Source organism: Musca domestica, unplaced genomic scaffold, assembly GCF_030504385.1.
Source record: "Musca domestica strain aabys unplaced genomic scaffold, Musca_domestica.polishedcontigs.V.1.1 3, whole genome shotgun sequence".
Lineage (NCBI taxonomy): Eukaryota > Metazoa > Arthropoda > Insecta > Diptera > Muscidae > Musca > Musca domestica.
Genome location: NW_026712299.1, coordinates 6,608,348 through 6,636,259, shown reverse-complemented (window position 1 = coordinate 6,636,259; position 27,912 = coordinate 6,608,348). Strand labels below are relative to the sequence as shown.

General features: G+C 33.6%; 1 protein-coding gene and 1 long non-coding RNA gene across 5 annotated transcripts in view; one reads left to right on the top strand and one right to left on the bottom strand.

Moving 5' to 3' along the window:
• Positions 1–2,056: 2,056 nt before the first annotated feature.
• Positions 2,057–2,726, bottom strand: LOC131803430 (uncharacterized). The gene is made up of 2 exons (XR_009342568.1): positions 2,670–2,726; positions 2,057–2,267 (listed from the first exon to the last, which is right to left on the bottom strand). It is a non-coding gene; the product is annotated as an uncharacterized LOC131803430 (long non-coding RNA).
• Positions 2,727–12,229: 9,503 nt separating this feature from the next.
• The window catches only part of LOC101894733 (probable WRKY transcription factor protein 1), a 74,343-nt gene continuing 58,660 nt past the window's right edge, over positions 12,230–27,912 (top strand). For 2 of the 4 annotated variants that reach the window (XM_020038470.2, XM_020038468.2), the window contains exons 1-2: positions 12,234–13,836; positions 18,092–19,363. In XM_020038470.2, the coding sequence (XP_019894029.1) occupies positions 18,228–19,363 (1,136 nt within the window). In that variant the 5' untranslated portion in view covers positions 12,234–13,836; positions 18,092–18,227. Of the gene's footprint in view, positions 13,837–18,091; positions 19,364–27,912 lie in introns of all 4 variants that reach the window. The other 2 variants (XM_005175893.4, XM_059124638.1) reach the window with 2 other exon arrangements.

Genomic DNA, 27,912 nt, shown 5'->3' with positions numbered 1-27,912 from the left:
TTTTTTGAAAATCGATTCCGAGTTGGATGTAATTCCTAAATTGTGAGTACTCTAAAGACATGATACGCCTAAAAATAAGGTTCAGAGTTGATATGATCTACTTCACGTAAACTCCCAATATAATTTTTTTTGTTACAGGGGCTCAAATAAATACACATAGTGGTCTGGGGTATCATATAGTCGGCACCGTCCGACTTTTGACCTTTCCTTTCCTGGTTTATATTGAAAATTGATATTTTTCTAGAACTGTCTATAAATATTTTTATCTATTTGAATATGTTTTAAAACACTCTTCCAAAATTTCCACTAAAACTAATCCTAACTTTGGCCCTCACCATTGGAAAATATGAACATATGTAGGTACCTATATATGTATTTATTGTATATTCCATTGTGCATTATAAATAACTATAAAATAAATAAACAAAAAATTCCAACAATTCATCATTCTTTAACATTGAATAGAAAAGCACACACACAAACACTCAACTATAGAGATAAAATATAAATTGAAGAAAATAAATATCTATTTAAAAAATAAAAAAAAATGGACTGCACAAAAAATGAAAGAGAGAAACATATAAAAGCTGTTCAAAGTTCAATTGTTGGAAAACAGCAGCATGGTCGTCGTAAACTGAGAAGAGAAAGACGTCGTAGAAAGTTAAATAAAAGAAAGAAAATAAAAACTACGACAACAACAATAAAATCCACTCGAAAAGAAGGCAAACAAAGGAAAATTGTACACAAGCGTTTCCGATTGGTTGGGTGTCACCACCGGCCCATCGGACCACTACCAAGAAAGCAGCGAACGTTTCGAGAGAACATCACAAATAAAGAAAGTATAAAATAAATAACAGAATACATACATATGTAGATATTTTCGTAGTTATTTACTTGAAATAAATAAAGAAAATCAATATGAAAACATTCCAAATAAATAATTATCAATATTATGGATTTTCAAACGCGGAGTATCTAGACTTTGTTGAAAATAATTGGGAGTGCGATAATTCCTATATCGTTTAATTATTTAGTGAGATTGACCGATTCATCAACTCCAATGCGAATCACTTAGAGATAGAATCTTGAAATTTTGCTTGTGGGTCAATGTAGGTGTGTAGAGCTGAGGCTAAGGCTAAAGTTTTTTGGAAATTCGTACTACACCTATTTCAGATATAGTTCGAAACATTTTGTTTGAAATTCGAGAATTCCTTTTGAAAACCATGACATTTCAATTGTAAATCGAGATTTCCATTTCTTATTCGTAACATTTCACTTGTATTTCGGGGGTGGCATTTGTCATTCGTAAAATTAATTTCGAATTATTTACATTGTAATCCGTTTTTAAACCCTCCACCATAGTATGGAGGGTATATTAAGTTTGTCATTCCGTTTGTAACACCTCGAAATATACATCAGCATAAAATTCCATGTTGATTTAACTATGACCGTCCATCTGTCCGTCCGTCTGTGGAAATCACTCTAGCTTCCGAACGAATTGAAATAGGTTGATAAAATGTTACTCAGATATGTGTTTGGTCTATAGGACTTTTGGTATTGAGAATGACCTATATATGACCACTTCTTCGTAAAACCACCACATAACGGGACCTCCCTATATTCGGTATTTTGAGGAATTTTGCTATATTATACCCCGGAATTGTTTCAAATCTTGGGTTTGAAGTTCGTTCTACAGCCTGTGACATAAAATTGCCTATGCATGCCCACACAGAGAAAAAAATTAACCTTATACAAGGTTAGCTTAACCATAAATAAACATGATTTGGAGTCTACGTTATGTAAGGTTAATTTAAACATTTTCTTGTTGACTGGTATTTAAAAATAATCATCGTTAATTTAGCTATTCCATGTTTGACTTTTTTAACCACGAAAATTGTTGATATTGAAAAAAATTGTTGTTTTAACAATGCACTGTTAAATTTTTGTAACCATGAGAATTGTTAATAATAACATTTCATAGTCAGTTTATCTAAACAGTTCATATGATAATTTTTAATAATAAATTAACCTTTGTTTGAATAAAACAAGAAAAATGTAATTTTTACAAGTTTATTTATTATTTATTTATTAATACCGCATATTTCTAAAATATGTATTTCCATTACAAATTGTATGTATATTTAAGGGAGGGCTGGTAAAGAAAGATATATGTTTAATATAAATTTTATTTTTTAACGCCTTACCGAGTGATTTTAAATTATATTCCTCAGCCATTGTGAAAAAAACTACAAAACGCCAAACACCGACTGCAAAAACAGAAGAAGAAACTAGTAGTTAATAAAAGCAAATAGTATTGTCACAACTTACCAACAACAACAACGTACATTTGGTGACAAATGCATACGCTAATGTACGTCGTAGCAGCCACAAGACAAAAAGAACACATATGTATGAATAAACACTCACACATTATTTCTCTCCTCATTTTTGCTTGCCGCTGCATATACGTTGTTGTTGCTTGTTTTTTAATGTATTACCGTTATTTTTGTTTCTTTATTGTAATTTATAGTTTATTTGATAGACAAATCCGATACAATTTGAATATAGCAATAACACATTACTATGTTGAAATAGTATCAGGGTTTTCTATTAAAACAAATACAAATTACAATCAAATATATTTGTTAATTTCACCAGCTTTTACTTACCTTTATACCAAGCACTATTCCCACGAGCACGTGCACTACTCCCTTGCACTATTCAACACCAACTTAAGAAGTGATTGTCTATTTGATCTTTCTTACACATATTCAGACCACAGAAAGAGATTCGATAAAGAGGAGGAGGGGGAATATGACAGTCACATTCGTTGCAACTTCGTATATTGTAATATTGAACTTCGTCAAACACAAAGCAGTTCAAAATTGTTGACCACAACAGAGCCGAAGGCTCTTTAAATTTTTATGTATCTCTCACATTTTTCCGTCTCTCTCAAAAAACAACAACCTTATACAACGTTAATTAAACTATTTTTCATCTACATTTGACCTTATATAACGTTAATTTGTGTTTGTAATCTCAAACATTTACCATGAAAAAATTAACCATGCACATGGTTAAAAAAGTCATTGTATTTTCGGCTCTGTGCAGGTCTTCGTATTGCCTTCATATAACTCTACTTCCCTGTATACGGTATTTTTATAATTTTAACAGCATTTTTCAATATGTTTTTATACCTTCTACCATAGTATGGAGGGTACATTAAGTTTGTCATTCCGTTTGTAACACCTCGAAACATACATTATAGACCCCACAGCATAAAATTCTTGATCAGCATAAAATTCTATGTCGATTTCACGATGACCGTCCCTCTATCATTTTGTCCGTCTGTTTTAACCACTCTAGCTTCCGAACGAAATTAAGTAGGTTGATAAAATTTTATTCAGATGTATATTATGTCTACAATACTTTTGGTATTGGAAATGACCGATATAGGTCCACGCCTTCGTATAGCCCCAATAAACCTGTATCTCCCTACATTTTGAATTTTGATGATTTTAGCGACATTATTTACCGGAATTGTTTCAAATTTCGTATTTCCAGTTCGTAACCGATACTACAGCCTCTGACAGAAAATTGCCTATGCAGGTTCAGGTCTTCGTATAGCCGAAATATACATTTTAGACCCCACAATAAAATTCGGATCAGCATAAATTTTTATGATCAGCATTAAATTCTATGTCGATTTAGCGATGTCCGTCCGTCTTTCCATCTGTGCAAATCACTCTAGCTTCCGAACGAAATGAAGTAGGTTGATAAAATTTTACTCAAATGTATATTATGTCTTAAGGACTTTTGGTATTGAAAATTCGCCATGTAAGTCCACGTTTTGGTATAGCCCCCATATAACGATACCTCCCTATTTTCGGTATTTTGATGATTTTAGCGTCATTGTACACCGGAATTGTCTCAAATTTGGTATTTGAAGTTCGTAATGGACACTACAGCCTCAGACAGAAAATGAGCCATGTAGGTCCACGCCTTCGTATTGCCCCCATACAACGGTACCTCCCTATTTTCAGTATTTTGATGATTTAAGCGACATTCTTCGCCGGAAATGTTTCAAATTTGGTATTTGAAATTCGTAATGGATACTACAGCATAAAACAGAAAATTGTCTGTGTAGGTCCACGTCTTCGTATATCCCCCATATAACAGTACCTCCCGATATTCGGTATTTTGATGATTTTAGCGACATTATTCGCCGGAATTGTTAAAAATTCGTATTTGCACTTTGTAATGGGTACTACAGACTGTGACAGAAAATTGTCTATGCAGGTCCACGTCTTCGTAAGCGACATTCTTCGCGAATTTGAAACAATCAAATTTCGTATTTGAAGTTCATAATGGATACTACTGTCTGTGACAGAAAATTGGCTATGCAGGACAACGTCTTCGTATAGCCCCCATATAACGGTACCTCCCGATATTCGGTATTTTGATGATTTTAGCGACAGTATTCACCGGAATTGTTAAAACTTCGTATTTGTACTTCGTAATGGGTACTACAGACTGTGACAGGTGCACGCCTTCGTATAGACCCCAAAATAACGTTAACTTCGTATATACGGTATTTTGAAGATTTGAACAGAATCTTTTATTTATTTATTTTAATTTTTTTTTTTGAAGATTTGCAAATTCTTTCCAAATTGTGTAAGGTATTAAAAGTTCGACTTGGCCGAGCTAACTGGTTTTTTTAATTGTTTATTTTTTGATTCGAATTATTTCATTTAAAATTCATATTTTTCCATTTCGAATTATTCCATTGAAATTCGAAACCAAGAAAATCACAAACACTTTTTTGAATTACAAATAAAATGATTAGAATTACAAGTGAAATAATTCCACTTTCGATTGTAATAATTCGAATAAAAAATAGAAAAATTAATAAAATTCTCAAACTACAATTGAAATGTTTCAAATTACAAATAAAATTCTAGAATTACGAAAAAACTTTGAATTACCACTTAAAAAGGTACTAAAAGGTACCAATTTAGTTTTTAGGTGAATGGAAGAAGGTGAAATGTTAAAATTTGGATTAACAAGTTAAAAGTTAAAAGTCGGTTTTGGCGACCGATGAATACCCCCAGGCAATGTTCGTTTTTTTTAAATATATAATTTGACTTCTGTTATGATTATTGAAATGTTTGGTTAAGCTCAAAAAGTACGCTCTAGAGAGAATATATCCACAACCTATATAACGAAATTAACAAGCAAGTGGGTCGCCAAGTCTTAATCTAGACTTTCATGATAACCTTGAATTTTTGAAATTAATAATTCCCTTGCAATGACTTAATGGATAAATACTTTATTCATTGCCCCTCTGTGCCTCCATATGTGTGTGTAATAATTTCCTAACACAAAAGTTCACAAAAAGAAAACAACACCAACAAACAATTTGAAATTAAGAAATAAATTAAATTCCATTATTAAAGAAAAGTGCCATACAATGACACAAAACATACAGAAAAACTGCGAACAAAACAAAAAACTCAATATTAATGTTGACATTCGCGAAAATGTAGAAAAAACGATGACAAAGACAACGAACGCCATGGGAAATTGCATAATGGTGTCGAGGGTAGGTAGGTAGGTAGGTAGGAGAGTCGCATGGAAGAGACACAGCGAGGCAAACAAACAAAACGAATGAACGAACCGACAAAAAAAATAAAAGGAAAATGAATTACAACAGCAACCTTTGGAGAAAAATGACAAATTAATCATTTAATTAAAATGTTAAGAACATAAAGAGAACCTCCGCCGTCGAAACGCAACTAACGTTGGTACCTCCCCCCTTACGGTAAACTCACACCATCGGCAACTGGCCAACGAATAACAAACCAAACAAACGTCAGACACCGCATTGAGTGACAGAAAAAGCCAGACTTATTTCCCTCGAATGGAGAGTGAAAGAGAACGAACTACAATTCCACAAAAGAAAGAAATATTTTATTTTTATTTTCATTTCAAATCAAAATAAAAAGAAATTCAAACATACATACCTACCAACACACAATGGATGATGCTTATGTACGTACATACAAAAATACAGAGACGAACACACAATGAGAAATGGAGAAACGAAAAATTTTCGCATAAAACACAACAATTGTCATTCGAATGTTGTTGCATTGGTGTGAGTATGAGAAGAATTCAAAGGAAACGCGACACTTTTGTCAGGAGTAACAACGGCAGAATTAAACTCCCTCCCACTTTCATTCAAATTTGCAAATGCTCTTCCACAGAGAGAGAGAGCGCACTATGTGTGCCCGCGAGAGAGAACATTTCATTTGATATCTCCATTTGTTTTTTCTTTGCTTATTTTTCTTCATTTCATTTCGAATACAAAATACAATTAAACCTATCCAACTCAGAGGCAATTGTACTCCACAACCGAAAGAGAAACAGCAGCAGCAACAACAAAACACATTCGCATTGAATGAATGTTTGTTTGTATTTTAAATGTGACTGTATATGCTTGCCCACTGACATGATGCTGCCGAGGAGAATAACTGAGACGACATCGTTGACGTCGACAGCGTAACAACTGCTTCGTATGGTTGTTGGTATGCGTGTGTGTGTGCGATGAGTACCAGTCAACTGTTATTGGTGAACACCAACCCACCTGCAATGGCCGTAAAGAGCAATTGTAACAACAAAGACACCAAATACGATTGCTGTACGAATGAGATGGAATGATATTCGATTGTGTGAGAGATATAGAATATGTGATTGCTTCAGTTGTTGTTGTTGGTATGCCATTGCTCCTGTCGCTGGTGTTTGATGAATGTTTTATTTGTTTTTCATTTGTAATTCGACCACGACTGGAACGAAATGGAATGAAATTTGGAATTGAAATATTTAAGGGCAGAAGTTGTAAGAAAATTTGAAACAAGAAATTTTATCTGTGAGAATGTGAATTTTACGGCTTTGTAGTGAAACACATTTTAAATAAATACCAAAGCATTTTGAATTTTTCGCTAGGGCAATGAGGAGTGGAAAATTGAATTTTATGCCACGGACAGGTGCAAAAAAAATGTGTGTTAAATGTTTGTCTCGAGTTTTATAGACATTTTTATTATAAATTTAAAATTTATTGAAGTTTTTCATTTTGGCCTTGAAAAAATATCTTGATCGTGGATTTTATTTTTGCTACATGCCTACATTTACTACTTGTAAATTTAAAAATGGTTCCTATTAATGACTAAAGCGGGTTTTGATATTGTTGAATTAAAAAATTAAGTGTGTAGGAAAATATTACAATTTTTGAGGAAAAATAGATACTATATTTTAAGAAAAAATTTGAGGGAATAGCAATATTATCAGATAATATCTTGGACATTAAAAATGCCCCAGGAGATTTTGATAATATTAACATTAGTTTCACAAATAATATCGTTGATAACAAATATCTGCAGACTACTAGCGAACTTTAAGAATTATATTTTTAATAGATGAAAACCTATTTGAATTGGATCGATCGTTGATTTTTAAACAATTGTTTTGCTACATTCGTACATACAGCTACTAAATGTGATGTTGGAAAACAATATTGGACGACTGTGGCAGTTAAATTGATTAATTAAAATACTAGCTAATATAAAATCAAAATACCAACATTTGGAAAGATAAGATGGAAATATGAACAAAATTGGCCAATATGGCCCATTCATCCAAAGCTCTACATTTATGTTCTATGGTACGAAATAGGTATATCTCAAATATCTGCAAACCGAGTCCTACAAATCCACTTGGAATTTTCAACAATACAGCTTTGCTATTGGATAGAACATTTGCAGCACATTCGTCCTCAAAGTCTCACAAATTTTCGTTTCATATAAACCAAAATTGTTGATATTACTTAAAAATGCGATTTTAATATTTCTGAATTTCTGGCACTTAAGTAAGATTTAAATTTTTGTTTTTATGAAAGGACCTATAATAGAGTATAAGGGCAAATAATTTTGTAGAATATTTTGACTTAAACAATATTTTGAAAAAGTACCAAAAATATATTTTTTGTTACTCGCTTGAGGGTTAATAGTGTCGGGGGTATTATAAGTTTGATTGGGCCAAAAAATGATGCAAAATCTATCTCGCCGAGCTGAGCTATGTAAGTCTGTCAGTCTGTCTGTCAATGTTAATTTGTAATCACACAACAGGTCGCCATTATGGTCCGATCCCCATGAAAACTTGCAGGAAGTTAGGGTTAGGGTCAGAATAGAAGCCTATAGTTCTTGAAGATGTTCGCAAAATACTTATGGGTTGAGATGGACAAAAAACAGAAAGGTTTCCAGATTTTGCACTTGTTCTACAGGTCACAATTATAGACCAATCTGATTTCGTCGGAATTGTAAAATTTTACACCGAGACATTTTCGTCGGAATTGCAAACTTTTACACAGAGAATAGGTTTAAAACATAGCAGAACTTATCAATTTGGATAATGTTAATGGTAAACTCGGCTGTAAGTTTTGTGTAAAAATACCAAATTTTCCATTAAAACTCGAATATTTTTGACCCCTACAAAATCACAAATACACTTTGAGGTTACCTCTGACCGAAACTATTGATGATAACAACCAAGATATACGGTATTTAGCAAGATATGTGCAATCTGTATATTTAATTGAAATTTATGTTAGTTTCTGCACCAATAACTAGAGAACGGCTTTTGAAAATTCTCACAAATTTAGAATAATCTCCTTGCTGAAAAGAATAAATTATAAGACAGGACAGAAAGCGTAGCCTGAATGGCCTATGAGCATGACAGAGGGCGTAAAAAACAAAGGTTAAATTTATTGCAGGACTGCATGACATTATTTAAAAAACGAGATCGACGAAATTTATTTTTGACATGAGGTGGCTTTTCAATATATTTTTTTCTGTTGTAGGGTATCACATAGAACAAAAAAACAAATTGGAAGATGTAGCCGTGTAATTAGAAAATATCAATTTTTTATAGTCATTCCTCGGAAATTATAGTCGATGAAAGAATTAATTCTCGGTTGGTATGCATGATTATTACCTTGTAAAATAAATCATTGTGGCGAGGCGAACTTTTTTAGTTTTCCTTTGGTATTATATTTTACTCAAATTCCGATATGAGTTGAAAATATAAAAAACATGGGAGTTTCATCTCCCATGGGTCCTTGGATATATGCTGTTGGTTTTTGTATTCGCAAAAAGACACACGGAACGGCTGATGGTTTTTGATAAAGTCAAATTTTATTCATTTATCATGAAAATCATTACCTATATCTTTGATAAAACTGACTTATGCTGATCGCAATTATATATATTTTATGGAGTCTCTGATACCGATAAAAATCGGTATGGCTACAAAAGGTCCATGGTGGTGCCGTCATTCCCATTTTTTTTCTTTTAATTTGTACACCCTCTACCATACATATTATGTAACTCCTAGAAATAGGCATTGCAGACCCCACAAAGTATATATGAATGTATTCTTGATCATAATAAGATTCAATGTCGATTTAGACATGTCCGTCCGTCGAATTAAGGTTTTTTGGGTATTTTAGTCACATTTTTAACTGAACTTTCTGTAAATACGCATGTTTATATCCGAATATTAAGTATTGTGATATTTTTCATGGGAATTGTTTCAAATTTGGTATTTGGAGTTCCTAATGGAGTTTTTCATGCTGACCCACCTCTTCGTATAGCCCTCATATAACGGTACCTCGCTATATTCCGTGTTTTGATAATTTTAGCGACATTATTCACCGACATTGTTTTAAATTTTGTAATATAAGTTCATAATGGGCACTACAGTCGGTGACTGAAAATTGTCCATGCTGATCCATGTTTTCGTAAAGAACTAACTGCTTTTTTACCTGTTATTTTATATATTTTACACATTATGGGTATGAAAAACTATTTGGCAAAAATATTTGTGGTTTTAAAATTAACCAATTATTTAAATTTCCATTTTTAAGATTTGAATCTGATATAGAGTTGTTTTTAAAACCGATTTTTTTTGGGTAGACAGCCCAAATATATTCCATTCTAAGTGATGTGAATTAAGAAGTTATTCAATGTAATTGCCAGCTTTTAAATTTCTTCAATGTCTCGAAATATCTAAAAATTATTATTCAAATACCAAGAAAATCCATTAAATGCCGCCGCTCTTGCATGTCCGTGGCCTCAAGCTCATTGAACAGCACAAAACAAAATGTTTTTAAGTTGTATCACAGGATATTCTCATTCCATACGTTTCTCTTCCAAGTCGATGGTATTCGTTTCATTTTTCGTTTCGTTACACACAAGGTAAACCTGTTTCCATAAGGACAAATGTAAGGGCAAACCTATTAAAATATTAAATTAAATTGAATTATAACGGAAAGGAAATTAGACAGGTTGTTTCTAAATTTCATAAAAATATTCATATTCAAAAAATATTATTTAAAATATTGAAAAAATATTTAACTAAAAATGAATTTATATATTTATATTAATGTATTTAGGTTTCTTAAAATAACATTAAAATCTCTTAGATATTTTTTCATATCTAATATTTATATTAAGGTCTTATTTTATTTTCTCCATTCCCTTAGCAATTAAGGACATCTTGAAATTGTCATTTTATTTGAAAAGTGGGAGTATTCTTTGGGATAATATACTCGTGCTAGATACAATCCAAAAGTTTCAACTTAAATGTTCATTGACAAATCATATTAATTTGTTTGTGGCAAATGTTATTTATTTGCTGGCTGGCAATATAAGCTCTCGCTCACACTCGTCCTCCAAGTATATAGCCATCTACCCACCCAACATATCCCATCTAGAGGCTAGTATTTACATAGCAGCATACAATTGTATGTATTGAGACAAACGAACAAATAAATACTTACTCACATTTCGTTCGCCTTGGGGTTCTTTTTTATTTCTATTCGTTTTCGTGTTTTTTTTTTTTCGTTTTGCTTTGCTTTATTTAATTCCATTTCACATTTTCCATTTGTAACAACTACAACAACATCGAGAGTAGTAATAATAACGTATTCGTATTCGTCCAAATGGCAATTGCGACAGCAGCAAAGCCAACAACAAAATTCCAGAAAACTCATGAAAACCATCCCCTTTTTTGATTGTGTGTGTGTGTGTGGGTTCATCCAAATGTGCCACTGTGAACAACAACAACGACAACAGCAATTCAAAAACTCAGCAAGTACGAATTGGAATCACAAAACACAATGGAAACGAACAACAAACGAAGAAACGTTAACGACCCCTCTTTAATAATACTCCGAGAAAGTGCCGCAGCAGCAGCAGCGTCAGTGGCTGCTGAAATTCGTTTTCACACACAGGCACACAGCTTTGCAAAATCAGAGAAATGAATATGCCAAAAACAAATATAACAATCGAAATGGAAACAAAAAAATGTTTTTTTTTACACACACACACATACAACTGTTGTAGTCCTGTGTGGAGACACGAACAACAGCAAAAACAACAATAGTATTCAAATTTAAGCACCACCACCATTGAGTTGCAGAGTAGCAACCATCCATCCCCACAATGGCAATAGTAATAAAAAAACAACAACAACAACCCAGCGAATGAGATAATATCCACAGGAGGTGGAGAGTAACAAAGCAATCATACATACATACGTACAAACAAACAAACAAATGAACAATGGGAATCAGCATTAATGCCGATTGTTCCAACTCCGATGACTGACTGCGGAGACGACTGCGTTTCTCTCTCTCTCTCTGGTTTCATTGTGGAGTGTGTCTCTGCTGCTCAGTAGCTCTCTTGCAATGTTGTATGGCATTACCGTTGGTTTTGTGTTGTAATTCATTTCATTTGCTATATTTGTCCTCCTGAGCACAAATGTCTGAATGTTGGTTGAGTATAGTCAGTCGGGTGTTGGTCGGATGGAGAGGGTGAACTGTGGGTGTGAGCATGCATATGTTTTGTGTGTGGTGTGTGTGTGTTTTTATTGTTGTTGCTGTTGCATACAAATGCCCAACCAATTTGAACAGTTGAATTTCTATTTTTTTATTTCTTTTTTGGTTTGTTTGCTGCTGCTGCCAGCCAACTCTCTTTCTCTTCACGGAGGAGCATCGACGGATGTGAGTGTGTGTGTGCGTACAAATGTGCGTTTTCTGCAGTTGTATGTGTCGTTGTTGCTGTTGTTGGTTTTTTTATTTCAAACAACATTGATATTCGTAGCAATGTTTCGTTTCTCATTACGAATTTGTCATTTGTAAGTGAAGGTACACACAATACAAATATTCCAGAAGGAGTCTCCTCAATTGCTCACTCACCATACCGTGTGTGTGTGTGCTCATAATCGTATTTACGGCTGTGTGATTGTGTGTGTTTGGTGGAGTCGTCGTCGTGCAGTTTAACGTTGAGCGACGGTGGTTTTCCCCATTTGAATTCAGTGTACGTCTAGGACCAAACGGTACGGTACAACGGATAAGCACCTTTGCAAATTTTGGAAAACAAACGGCAAAACGTTAACGAATTGAAATGTAAATGCCATAATAAAAAAATAATACATAAGAAATGGATAAAATATATAAAAAATAAAACTTAAAGAAAAAATTAAAAAAAAATTGAATTGAAATAAAAGTGGAAAAAATATTCTCTCCACTTTGCGCGCGCGTAAAACATTTCGTTACTCCAAAAAATTAAAAGAAAAACAACAATCAAATAAATACAAAAAATTCCAACAACAAAAAAGTCAAAAAGGAAAATGAAATATATATTTATATATAATTCCACATTGATGTGATATTTTTTTTTGTAAAAAGTGTCTTTGCTCAAACTCATTCGCTGGCTCGCTCAGCCCAAAAGGGTCGGTTCGTCGTTCTGCCACATCACAGTTGTAGTGTCGCCAGCAACAACAACGGCGACGCAGTCGACAGAACGAACGACACACGGATTTTTATTGGAGAGACATCATTTATTTGCCAGTGGAAATACATTTGAGTGTGTATGTGTGTGTGTGCGTACCCCTCCCTCTTTATTTCCTGCAGCAACATTATATTTCTTAAGTGACATTTGTATATGTATTTGTGAGGATTTCGACAATTGTTTGGCCACCGCCGCCGCCGTTTGCCAGCCATCCACCACCATCTTCATCATCCTCCTTACCATCATCCACAACAGCAACGTTTCTGTTTGGTTGATGTCGTTCGTTTCATTTGGTGGTGTATATCCATTTGATGTGCTCTGTGTGTGTTTGTTTTCGTTGTTTTTTTTATTTTTCTTCATTCATTTTCACATTTTGATGTTGTTTTTGCATCTCGTTTTGTTCGTTTCCATTTCCAATTACGTTTGGTTTTCGGTTACGATTGCTTAACGTTTTCCAGCAATAATCATACGTCGTGTGACACGCCGTCGGTTAACAACTGCTAACGGTTGAATACGAGACCCAAGCGAAATCGTAAAACGTGTATTTTAATTCTTTCATTTTTTTTGGTCAATAATGATAGGAATTACAGAACAATAACACACCACAAAAAAAAAAAAAAAAAAATTAAATAATTAAATGAAAGAAGAAGAGCATTTGCCAACAACAACAACAGCCGCAGCATCATCATCATCGGTTTACAAATACATTCTTGCAACAATCAATCGCAGCGGTTTGTGGCAACGGCAATGATCGGCTACGCGTTCGCGTCTTTTGTGGACAGTTTTAATTTCGAATTGCAATACAAAATTAATTAAATAAATAATACAAATAAATAAAAATAAAACAATTTTCTATTTTTTTAGAAATTCTTAAAACAAATATAAAAAAAAAGAAAAAAAAAACTTACAAATTAAAAATTGGAAGAAGGTGAATATTTGTAACAAAATATTAAACTAAATTACATTGCGTAATAATAAAAAATAATGAAATACAGTTGGTTTTTAAATATATATAAAAAAAATCATAATTGGTGTTCAATAAATGTATAAAATAATAAAAAAAAAAAACAAAATCGGTGAAATAAATTGAAAATAAACAGTGCTATGTTTGAGGATGTTTTCAAAATGAAATTATTTTAATGCTATGACTGGAGTTTTGTGAATAACCTAGTGGTTAATATAAATAGGTGTTCCAATGTAACTCATGCAATGTTAAGAGATCTCTTTAATAATTCCATTTTTTTGACCTTTTGTTTAAAAAAGTGAATGGCTATGGACTTGGGTATCAATTGTTTTCTATCAATTGAGTGCTAAAGTTTATTCGAATCTCTTTCACAAAATGTAATTCTAAAGATTTTTCCGAACTTTATACCTTTAGGAGGCTATGCTATTCAGTTGTGTCATCGTAATTAGTTTGTGCATCCAAATTAAGAGGTAGAAAAAATACAAAAGCCTTTTATTCGTTTTGCTTTCCCACATATGAACGTTATGAATCCTCGACCATCCTATGAGATTTATTGTGTCCATCTTGGTATGCTATCATTGGAAAATTGTCGTTAAATTCAAGATACCCTAAATTGTTATTCTGTATATTTTTAGATAAACGAAACTAACGTTTCATTCGTTGTTATTAAATTAGGGATATTTCTAAAAGAAATAAAATAGTGCATTTGTGCCAGTAGTCGGCACCACTTGTCTATTATCGGTATGACATGTCCCTATAACAAGAAAAAAATTAAATTTGAAAAAAAATTGTTTACCCTCCACAATTTGGAACGAATTTGGAAATTTTATATGGTCAACTTTATATAGTCTAACTGCATAGGTAATTTTTGTTATAGGCCATTACAATATTCAAATACAAAGAAAAAAAATCCGGCGAATAATGAGCTAAAATCGTCAAAATGTCAAACGGATGTCCCTAAATCGACATAGAATTTTATGATGATCAAGGGGTCTTAAATTTATATTTTGAGGTGTTAAAAATGGAATGACAAACTTAATATACCCTCCATACTATGGTGAAGGGTATAAAAATGCCGGTCTCAGGAGCACTTACCCTATATCATATTTTGATTTGCAATAATACCCACAGTATTTAATATTTACTCATTGGTGTGACATCGCATCACCTCCCTCCTGCTTAGGTTGTGAAATCGAGAATAGTTATAAATATAGAAACCGAGCCGAATTTCACAAAATTTTACAGAGGTATTTTTGGGGTGTATATAATTGTGTTATACAACCTGCAATATAGTACTATTTTTTTCACAGTGAAACAAAACGTGAAATGTGCGTGAGCTAAACAGCTCACCAGTGTTGCTAAAAATTACTACTTTACATTTTACTAGACACATTTTCTGATTTTATATGGGCAAAGCAGTAACCTCAGAGCACATTTAACAATTCTTCCTTTTACTAGTTCTACAATCAAAAATGGTACAATAGAAATGGAACTGATATTTTTCAAACATTGCGGACGTACTTCTAGGTTTAATTACAAGAAAAATCCAGCAGATTATGAAAGTTGAGCTAAAAATATCGGCGTTTTAAAAGGTTAGTTTATTCCGACATTTTTGGAAAATTTCAAATTAAGATTCCTTGGAATCCTTACATTTTAGGTATATAGAGGTTTCGTTAATATTTCTGGTAAAAATTCAAGAATTATTTTGATAACAAAATGTTTCACGCAAAAGAGGTACACAATAGGTTTTTTGTTCCTATTAAAAAAAAAAACTCTTCCCTTAAAGTAGAAAGTCAAAATATTAAGCAAAGTTATTAGTCAAACATTTCTATTATAGGTCCCAAACATTACCAAATACATCAAATGTCTAAATCTTATCTAAACGGCAGGAATGTTGTTGTGGTCCATTTTACAGCAATGGTCATACAAAATGCTAGACTTCTTCCCTGTCCATAATTCTCTTCTAAGGTGTGTCGATTGGCTTCAATTGTGTGATCAGGAAATTTTTTATTTTTTTTGCTTCATTTGAACCTCTAAATATTTTGCGACCATCTCCAAAAGCAAGAAGCCCCTCTGTATCTCTAAATTTAGACTCATCTATATGATTTGCTTGTCTACGATATTTGGCTATATTTGTCAATGAAACCAACTTAAAAAGCCAGAAGTTCACCTTTTGTGTATTTTGGATTTCGCCTGAAAATCAAGTGAAATTTCGCGTCCTTTGCTTTCTATTTGTGACCTTTATAACGGCTGCACAATTAGGAACATTTTTAGTTATTGGGGCATTTCAACCTCTAAATGTATTGCGGACATCTTTGAAAACAATAGGCCTAGCCCCTCTAACCCTAACCCGACCCTTGTGAAAATTTTCTTGAGGATCGGACGATAATTGCAATCTGTATATAAAAACACCCACCTGTGTTGTAAGGTGAAAAAATATTACAAAATGCACACTTAAATATTATAAATCAAATTGAAAAAATCGCATGCGATAAAAATATGAAAAAATAAAAAAAATCCCACAAAATACTACAAAAACTATATTAACATCATTATTGGCATCTTTCCATTTTCGTCAGGTTCGAAAATCGCAGGCAACTGAAATTTTTATACCCTACACCACAAGGTGGTCAGGGTATTATGTCTTTGTGCATTTGTTTGTAACAGTCAAAAGGAAACGAGATAGACCCATAGTTCCTTTTGATGATCTGCATAGAATCACATTCTGAGTCGATTTATGCATGTCCGTCCGTCCGTGTGTCCGTCCGTCCGTCCGTATGTCCATGTATTTTTGTAAACAAAGTACAGGTCGCATTTATTGCCCGATCCAGATGAAATTTTGCACAGATCATTTGTTTGGCCCAAGGACGAACCCTATTGGAGATAATCGGTCAAAATTTAGATATAGCTCCCATATATATTGTTCATCCGATTTGTTATTTTTGTCCACCGCTGCCGTAACAATATTTAGGGAAATATATCAAATACAGCTCAGAAATACATTTGCAAAATTTTATCGACATCGGTTCAGATTTGGATATAGCTCCCATATATAACTTCGGCCGATTTACCTTTTATTGTGCACCAAACGTCTAATATTTGTCCAAATGGGATGGAATTTGGCACATACGACCGAATTGAGTCTAGAAGCTAGTATGTCAAATTTAGTGAAGATCGGTTCAGATATAGCTATAGCCTCCATATATATTATTCATCCGATTTGTTATATTTGTTACCCACAACCGTAATATGCACTCCGTAACAACGATATTCAGGGAAATATATCAAATACAGCTCAGAAATATCTTTGCCAAATTTTATCGAGATCGGTTCAGATTTGGATGTAGCTCCCATATATATATTTATCCGATTTCAAATTAATTGTGCACCAAATGGTCAATACAAGTCCGAATTTAAAGGATACAAATGCTTCGGCATGTTTAGTCCTTTGAACTTTAAATTATAATTATAATCATAGCGTGTATGATTGAATTCTCCCATAAAAACTTTTAATTGTTATGTGGAGCTCAACTAAATTAGCAAAGTGGTGTAGGGTATCATAAAGTCGGCCCCGCCCGACTAAGACTTTCTTTACTGGTTAGCTTTGCTTTTTTGAGATATACATTTTCCGCGTTCTCGTATTATTTAATAAAATTTTAAATTTAAAAATCACTCACTTCGAAATACTATTTGGAAGTTATGAATGATGCCACTGTTTTCTACTCGTCCAAATTTGTTTGGCGTCGACCGCCCTTTTTGTTTATTTTGGCTTAAATTCGTATATACATTTTGAAAGGATTATTAGGGAAAAAAAATGAAAAACAATAAAATTTTCCAGTTTTTGAGACATACCTATTTGAATTTAAATGTTTAACTCTTTTTTTATTGATTCAATTAAAGCTCAGCCAACAATCGTACAAGATAAAATACTGCATATTTTATCAACATTTTTCAAAAATATGTTTTTGCAATATTACTTAAGTTTTGATCATTAAAAAGTCGATAGCGACAACTTCAAAAGCCTCATTTTTTCTAAAATTACCATTCCTACGGATTAAATTTAGCACAGGTTATACTTGATCAGTATCCTTTCTTTGTGTTTTTATTGAACATCAAATAAATATTTTCATTAACTTAACTCCGAAAACCAACTGTATTTTGCTTTAAAAAAATCTTAACAAAAAAATATCTAAATAAATATGTTATCTTCATTTTCCAGATTAAAAATGAACATATTCAGTGTACTGTGAGAAAATTAAAATATTCCACGGAAATTAAACTTAAAAATATCACCCAAAACACTTTTAAATTAAACCTCCCCCGCCCAAAAGACACTATGATGCTCGGAGACTAGTATGATTTCGAATTGTGTTGAGGAAAATCAAAGTGAAAAACAATTGCTATTGGAAAATCCAACGAAAATCATTGTTGTCGATCAAGCCTCGCCGAAGGCCTTGATTAAAGTGAAAAGTGAATTTCATTTAAATGCCATAACGCAAGAAATGAACAATAATAATAATAACAATAACAACAATAATAACAATAACATAACATTGCATAACAACAACAATCACTGTGACAAAAGTCCTTTACACGCCAAACTGAGTCCTTCATACCCATCAACCACGTATCTGCATCTTCATACGCATCAACAGCAGCAGCAGCAGCTACAACTACAACAACACCAACATCAAGCGAACATCATGAACTCGGCCACAATGCTGATGCATCATCAGCAGCAACAGCAACAACAACAACAGCAGCAACAACAAAATGGAGCACGTGACAGCAGCAGCAGTCGCGGTACCGAACGTGGCGATGATCGTACCAATGGCCGCTCCTCCCACACCGGTCGCGGTTCCAGCTGTTCCCCAGCCTCATCGCCCGCACGTCATGGTAATGCCGTTAGTCCGGTCACATCTCTCAATCACAGTATGATGCAACAAATGCAACAACAACAGCAACATCAGCTCTCACCACCACCCCATATGGGTGGTGTACCAACACCAAATGGCATGCCGGCCGGTTTACCGCCCCGCATGCCACATGGCCTGCCACCGCATTCATTGGGTCTCCTCAATTCACTGCAAATGATGCATCACGCCTCACCGTTGGAGCTAATGGCGGCCGCCCATCATCATGTACCGCCACGCACCTATAACAGTCCACCGCCCATTTCGACCTCCGATCCCAGTGCCAATGAATGTAAATTGGTTGAATATCGTGGACAAAAGGTGGCTGCCTTCATCATCAGCGGTGAGACAATGCTGTGTCTGCCGCAAGCTTTTGAATTGTTTTTGAAACATTTGGTCGGTGGCCTACATACGGTCTATACGAAACTGAAACGCCTCGATATTGTACCGTTGGTATGCAATGTGGAACAGGTGCGAATATTGCGCGGTTTGGGTGCCATACAACCGGGGGTGAATCGTTGCAAGTTGTTGTGTTGCAAGGACTTTGATATTTTGTATCGTGACTGTACGACAGCAAGGTAAGTGGTTTTTTTGGGGGGAAAGAGAAATTGTTGGTAATTTTTTTGGGGGAAGGTGGGGAGCGGATTTCGGGGGGAAATTTTGATGTTTCAATTAAACATCAATTTGGGGAATATTGCACAGGAACTGAAGTTAAACAAAGATAAAGAGAAAATGTTGAAAAATATGAGAGATTTGTGTGTTTTTTGAAACATTATTAGGATATATTCGAAATTAGCCATTAGAGTTTGTAAATAATATTCCTTAGGAAATAAAAAAACACAATCAAAGCTAAGGCAGTCCTTATAAAAAATTCTTGATAAAAACTTTGACAGCCCTTTCGGAAAATATAAAATTTTGAAGGTAGATAAATTGTCCCTCAAAACATTAAAAAAAATTATAAAAACATATAAATTAAGAAAAAAAATAATAATAATAAATAATAATAATAAATAATAATAAATGACAGATTTTTTCAGAAGCACTCTTTCATATCGAACAGTACTCTAGATCTAAACAGGGTGATATAAAAAACCCACGGCCACAATGTTTGCGTTCCCAAGGCTTTTATACACCCTCCAACATATTTTCGCGATAATATTCGGCATTTATTCTGATGCCACGGTCGATTAATATGAGCGGACAGCGATCATCGGCTTTTATGGCGGCCCACACCATCACCATGGCCGGCGCTTGAGTTCTGGTGGCCAACCGAAGGTGCACATTTTCAGCAGACCGCTTTGGCAAGTAAACATGATCATTTTGTGTGCTTACAAACACTTTCAATTTCAATTCAAGTCAAAATCTGCATTTAAACTTAATTTTTTTAGGAAAGTATCAAAGGAAGAACTATTCTGGATCAAATTTCATTGTGGGTGTGTCTAAACAAAAGAAGATTGTATATCGAATATGTAACATAAAAAAACTCATCAAATTTGAAATATTTGTAAAAACCCTCTTCCACTGGTACAATATATGCAGCCATTATCAACTTAGACCATCGTAAATCGCGCCTAAAAGTATACACCAGTCTTATATACTTATACCCAACACCACAAGGTGGTCAGGGTATTATGTCTTTGTGCATTTGTTTGTTACAGGCAAAAGGAAACGAGATAGACCCATAGTTCCTTTTGATGATCTGCATAGAATCACATTCTGAGGCGATTTATGCATGTCCGTCCGTCTGTCCATATATTTTTGTGAACAAAGTACAGTTCGCATTTATTACCCGATCCAGATGAAATTTTGCAAAAATCATATATTTGGCCCAAGGGCGAACCCTATTGAAATTGGAGATAATCGGTAAAAATTTAGATATAGCTCCCATATATATCTTCGACCGATTTGCCTTTTATTGTGCACCAAACGTGTAATATCAGCCCGATTAGTATGGAACTTTGCACATACCACCAAATTAGGCCTGAAAATAAGTATGCCAAATTTGATCGAAATCAGTTCAGATATAGCTATAGCTCCCATATATATGTATATTGTTCATCCGATTTGTTATTTTAGTCCTCCGCAGCCGTTATATGCACTCTGTATCAATAATATTTGGAGAAATATATCACATACAGCTCAGAAATACATTTGCTAAATTTTATCGAGATCGGTTCGGATTTGGTTATAGCTCCCATATATAACTTCGTCCGATTTACCTTTAATTGTGTACCAAACGTCTAATATTTTTCTCAATGGGATGGAATTTGGCACTTACGACCGAATTGAGTCTAGAAGCTAGTGTGTCAAATTTGGCGAAGATCGTTTCAGATATAGCTATAGCTTCCAAATATATTGTTCATCCGATTTGTTATATTTGTTATCCACAGCCGTAATATGCACTCCGTAACAACGTTATTCAGGGAAATATATGAAATATAGCTAAGAAATATCTTTGTCGGGCCCCGCCCGACTTTAAGACTTTCTTTATTGGTTTCCATGTAAGTTACTTATCAAGCTACAATTATTAAATGTTGGAATAATTGTTTTTTTCGAAATGTTTTATTTCAAATTTATGGAATTAAAGCCATTTTCTGTTTTTACAATTGAAAATCAAACCTAAAAGTATGCACCATTCTTATATTATTTTGAATGGGTTACATATTGTACGAAAAATATTACTGGCTTTGACTTTACTATAGAACATAATTAATTAATTTTTTTTACTTATTTCATGGTTAAATTATAGACTAATCTCAAGATGTATGACAGTGAAACAAAACACGAAACGTGCGCGAGCGATTGAAACCAGTATTTTCAAAATCAAAATATCTAAGAAATCGTCCTTAACCTAAAATAAAGTGCAATAATAATTCTTAAAGGATTCACGCTCATAGCTCGTATTATAAATTATTATCCCATAATAAAGCTTCTATAGTCCTTGACAAAAAAATGACTATTTTTGTCTGCTTTTTAGTTTTTTTCACCCAAAATGAAAATCCGCCAAAAATGCATCTCTATTTTATTGCCTTTTCATAAATTTTGCTGTTGATGGTTACTGTGAATATTATTTGGTGAACTGGTTTGAATAATTGCCTAGCTGTGTAATACAATAAGCAACAACAACAAACACTACCAACAACAAAAATATAAAACAAGGAATTCGTTTTCACAAAAAACCCTAACTCGGGCTCTCTCTGGTTATTGGCCTTTTTTCAGACTTCTTCAACAACAAGTCTTAATAAAAAAATGAGAAGAGGATTTTCCACATACATATGTACACATATATGTATGTTTGGTATGTATGAAGGATGATGTGAATAAAAGGGTTACTCTAAGTGGCATTTATAGTAGTGGCTGTTGTAGTAGTCGCTGTTGCTGTTTTGGCTAATGTTGTGGATAACCAAGTTTAAGTGGTTTTTCTGTATGAGACTACCAAACAACCAGTCCGTCAGCCCGGCCGGCTAGCCATCCAACCAGCCAGCCAGCCACTTTAAAAATTTACCAAGACCATTTGCTCTGTAGTTGGGGTAAAGAGAAAAGAGTGTGTTATCCATATGTAAGTCGTCCTCCAAAGACTTTAGTTTATTTGTCTGTCGTTTTTTTTTTTTTTTTTGGCTAGAGACGATTATGTTTTGTTTAGCTCCAGTTGGGTTTCTAGACTCTTTTAGAGTGAAAGGGCCATTCATAATGCATCCATATACACAAGAGTACATATGTATATTTATATTTGGTTATTAGCAGATATTTAATGAGCCATATTATTTACATGTTTATTTGAGGGGCACTAGTGTTGGTGTGTGTGTGAGTATCTTGCTAAATGAGTGCCATACCCTTTTAAATTAAAAGTTTTTAATTATTTAATAATTAAATTTTTGTTGGAAACTGTTTCAAGAAGAAAATATTAAATTTTGAATTTAAGTGCCAAAATTATTTCAAGGATTTGGGGAAAAAGGTTTTCAATGGGAATTGAAATTCAAGAGAAGTTATTTAAAATAAAAATTCGTGTTCAGATTTCCAACCAAATTAGATGAATTTCCAACCAAATTAGATGAAACTTTACACATGGGATTCTCTTCCTTAGAAATACCTCTGTCAAATTTAATCGGGGTTTGGTACATATGACCGAATTAAGCCTAGAAGCATATACTTCTAATTTTCGGTCGATATCTCCCATATTTATGTTTCATCCGATTTGGTGTTGAAGTCCCTCACATTCGTAATATGCACGCCACAAGCATCATATTTGGTACCAGATATCAGATGTAGGCCTGAAATACATCTGCCAAATTTTATGGAGATCAGTTTAGATTTAGATATAGCCCCAATATATTTTTCCTTCATAAGGCTTGTTGTGCACCAAATGGATAATATAAGTGGATTTTAGGCACAAGCGACCGATTTTTTGTTCGATATATATTTTTATACCCTCCACCACAGTATGGAGGATATATTTGTTATTCCGTTTGTAATAACTCCTGATATAAATTTTAGACCCCACAAAGTACGTCAGTGGAAATCGTTCTAGCTTCCGAACGAAAAAAAGTAGATTGATAAAATTTTACTCAAATGTGTGTTCGGTCTGCAGAACTTGAAAATGGTTAAATATCTATACCACGTGTTGGTATAGCCACTATAAAACTGTACCAAAAATTTGAGATTTTTGTGGGTGTTGTTGTTACAAATATAAGCCGTATTTGTGCCTTCCTATATTCGTTTTTTTTTTTTTTTTTTTTTTTTGAGAATTTTAGTGACGTTATTCACCGAAATTGTTTCAAGTTTCGTATTTGAAGTTTTTAATAGGTACTTCAATCTATAACAGAAAATTGTTTATGCAGGTCCAAGTCTCCGAATAGCCCCCATATATAGTACCTCCCTATATTCGGTATTTTTTTTTATTATTTCAGCGATATTGTTTCCAATTTCGTATTTGAAGTTCCTAATGAGTACTACAGTCTATGACAAAAAAATGTCTATGCATGTCCAGGACTTCGTATAGCCCCAATCGGTACCTCCCTATATTCGGTATTTTGAGGATTTTACCGACCTTTTACACCAGAATTGTTTCAAGTTTCGTGTTTGAATATCATAATGGCCTATGACTAAAATTGCATATACATGTCCAAATTTGCGTATAGGCCACAATATAACGGTGACTTCCCTCATTCGATATTTTTATGATTTTATCAGTATTTTTTTTTTTTGTTCAACGGAATTTCTTTAAATATTTGCAAATTTCAAAGAGGATATTCAAAGTTTGTCCCAGCCGAACGTACAGCTTTTTATTTATTTAATATAATAACTCTGGTCTTAACATGCACAACATGGCAATATTATTTGGATCGAGAGGAACAAATGTCTCCGTCAAATTTGGTGGAAATCGATTTAGGGTTGGAAATACCTCCCACATATTAGTACTCTCTGAAACCAAATTATAACTGCACTAAAGACATATATTCCCAATATTAAACTTTATTTGTTACGGATAGCTCTACTAAATATCTGTAGTGGTATAGGGTATCATATAGTCAGCCCGCCTGACTTTTGGGCATTTTTTACTATCATTCTTTTTGATATTCCACGCTTGCGGTCCCGATTTGCTTTCTTACTCCGTATTTGTTTCCTCTCTCTATAGAACAAAATTCTATTTCCTTTATATACACTTGTTCCTGGGGAAATACGATTTCACCCATTCCTAGACACCCATTACTTCCTTTCCTCCTGATTGTTGATTAAAAAACTGTCATAGTTTTCAGTGCATTTTAGCAACAACAAAAAATAGTCCATTGTAAAGTAGGAATAGGAGTAGCCACCAACAAAGTGCGTTAACAAAACGTTATGTCATGTAACTCTACAAACGTCTTCCTACGTTCTAGCTTTATTTTCTCATTTCCTGTTTCCGTTCGAATGGAAACATAAACTTTTCGCTGCATTTAATGAGTTTTGTGTTTTCTATTTTTCTTTTTTAAATCAATAACAAGAAATTGCAAATAGTTTTATTATTATTGTAACTAAGTGCAGTTTGTTGTAACACACTTTTATGTGTGAACGGATGATTGGGTTTGGTTTGGAATTCTACTATTCCAATGACTCCAAGAAAAAAAAAACTCTTTTTTTTTTAAAATTTAACTCATCGAAAACTTTAACCCATTATTAAGCCATCAAAAGGGTTATTTTCCTCGTTTTTTTTCGCAAATTTATAAAAAAACTCCCCTTAAATGGGATCTTAGCAAATCCAAATATTCTACAAAAATATTTTATATAAAATTCGACCATATACCCTAGAAGATGTTTAGAGTCTAAATCTTACCTAAGCACCAGGAGTGTAAAAAGCGTACTTTTTGTGAATTTGTGCAAAAATCTCCAACAAAGCATCATTTAAAAAAAAAATGACGTCAAAGACAAAAATATTCCTTATCAAATGTTACTTTAAGTCACCAAAGAAAAGTCTATATCCACTCTATTTTCAAAAAAAAAAAAAAAAAAAAAAAAAAAATGATGGTCCAAATAAAAAAAGACGTCGAAAAAAAGGTTATATTTTTTTCAGGACTGTATCGGATTATATCAACACAAAATCGACCAAAATGTATTTGGGCTTTCCAATATATTATAGTGTTGTAGATTATTACATAGTCGGCTCCTGATGACTATAGCCTTTGCCTTTATTTTTTATTTAAGATTGCAGATTCGATTCAGAAAATTATGAAAGTAGAACTAAAAGCGGAAAACACTTATCGACGATTTGATAGTTTACATCTCAAAATAACCTAAACAGAGGAGAAGAGTTCGCTGTTTTCCAATATTTTTGCAATTATATAAAGTGCCTTTGGTTATATTATTCATAACATTAGCTGGAAAAAATTAACCATCAGGCGAGTCACCAAATAGGTTTTTGGTCCTTTTTTTCCCCTGTAACGGGATCACAGAAAGTCAAAGTATTCTACAAATTCGTTTGTTATAAAATTCTACTACAGATCCCAGGTCCTACTACAGGTCCCATATATAAAAATTCCTTCTTCCTAAACGCCAGGAATTAAAAAATATGAAAAAAATACATTTTGAGGGTTAAAGTCGTACTTCATATGAGTTCATGCCAATTTCTCCTACAAAGCTACATTTTAGTAGGACGACCTCAAAGACAAGAATATTCCTCATCAAATTTCACTCTGCTTCACCAAAGAAAAGAATTCTCTATTTCCATCCTATATTGAGAAAATATTTGTTTCGCAAATGTAACCTAATGTGACTATTTTATCTTTTTCCAAAAATGTATAAAAAATTCCGCTTAAAAGGGATCGTAGCAAATCAAAATATTCTACAAAATTATTTGTCATAAAATTCTACTAAAGGTTCCAAAATACATAAAAATTCTAAGTGTTCCTAAACGCCAGAAAATAATAAATATTAAAAAATACATTTAAGATTTAAGGTCGTACTGCAGATGACTTTATGCAAATTTCTCTCACAAAACAACATTTTAGAAGGACGACCTCAAAGACAAGAATATTCCTCATTAAATTTCACTCTGCTTCACCTAAGAAAATAAATCTCTATTTCCATCCTATATTGAGAAAATATTTGTTTCGCAAATGTAACCTAAGGTGACTTTTTTATCCTTTTCAAAAAATGTATAAAAAATTCCGCTTAAACGGGATTGTAGCAAGTCAAAATACTGTACAAAATTCTACAATGGCTCTCGAAATCCATGAAAAGTCAAAATCGTAGGAACGTCAGGAATTAAAAACAAGTAAAAAAACATTAAGTTCGGCCGGGCCAAACTTTTAATACCCTCCACCTTAGGGTAAAGGAAACATTAGAAGAAATGTGGCAAAAACCATTAAAATGCCGAATATCGGGAGGTACCGTTATATGGGGGCTCTACCAAATCGTGGACCTACACATGCAAGGTTCCGCCAACGGAGCTAGAACCCATTATGACCTACAAATACCAATTTTCAGACAAATACGTGAAAAAAGGGGCAAAAATCATCAAATTACCGAATATCGGGAGGTACCGTTATATGGGGGCTATACCAAAACGTGGACCTATAATTACAATGACTCGCCACACGAACTGGGACCCATTATGATCTACAACTACCAAATTTTCAGTGAAATTCGTGAAAAAATCAGTCAAAATCATCAAAATACCGAATATTGGGAGCTACCGTTATATGGGGACTATACCAAAACGTGGACCTATACATACAATGTGTCGCCACACGAACTAGGACCCATTTTGACTCACAAATACCAATTTTTACACAAATCAGTGAAAAAATGTTGCAAAAACCATCAAAATACCGAATATCGGGAGGTACCGTTATATGGGGGCTATACCAAATCATGGACCCATACATGCAATGTTTCGCCACAGGAGCTGGAACTCATTATGACCAACAAATACCAATTTTTAGACAAATCCGTTAAAAACTGTGGCAAAAATAATCAAAATATCGAATATCGGGAGGTACCATTATATGAAGGCTATACCAAAACGTGGACCTATATATGCTATGTTTTGCCACACATACAGGGACCTGTTATGACCTACAAATACCAATTTTCAGACAAATCCGTTAAATAATGTGGCATAAATCATCAAAATACCGAATATCGGGAGGTACCGTTATATGGGGACTATACCAGAACGTGGACCGATATATCTCATTTTCAATACCAACCATCCTAGACACAATAACAATTGCTCTGCTAAATTTTGGCGCTCTACGTCAAATAATGTGGGCTGTATCGTGATTTCAACAGACAGACAGACGGACAGACAGACAGACAGACAGACGGACAGACAGACAGACGGACATCGTTAAATCGACTTAGAATTTTATGCTGATTATGAATATATATACTTTATGGGGTCTACGACGAATATTTAAGGATGTTACAAACGGAATGACAAAGTTAATATACCCTCCTTTCCAAGGTGGAGGGTATAAAAAATATGACAAAAATAAATTCAAGGTTTATATGAGTTTATGCAAATTCTCCTAAAAATCAACTTTTTAGAACAAATTTCACATAGAGTTACCAAACAAATGAAATTCCTATTTCCATTCTATATTTAGAGAATATTTGTTTCTAGGTAAAAAAAAACGCGAAAATATTTTCC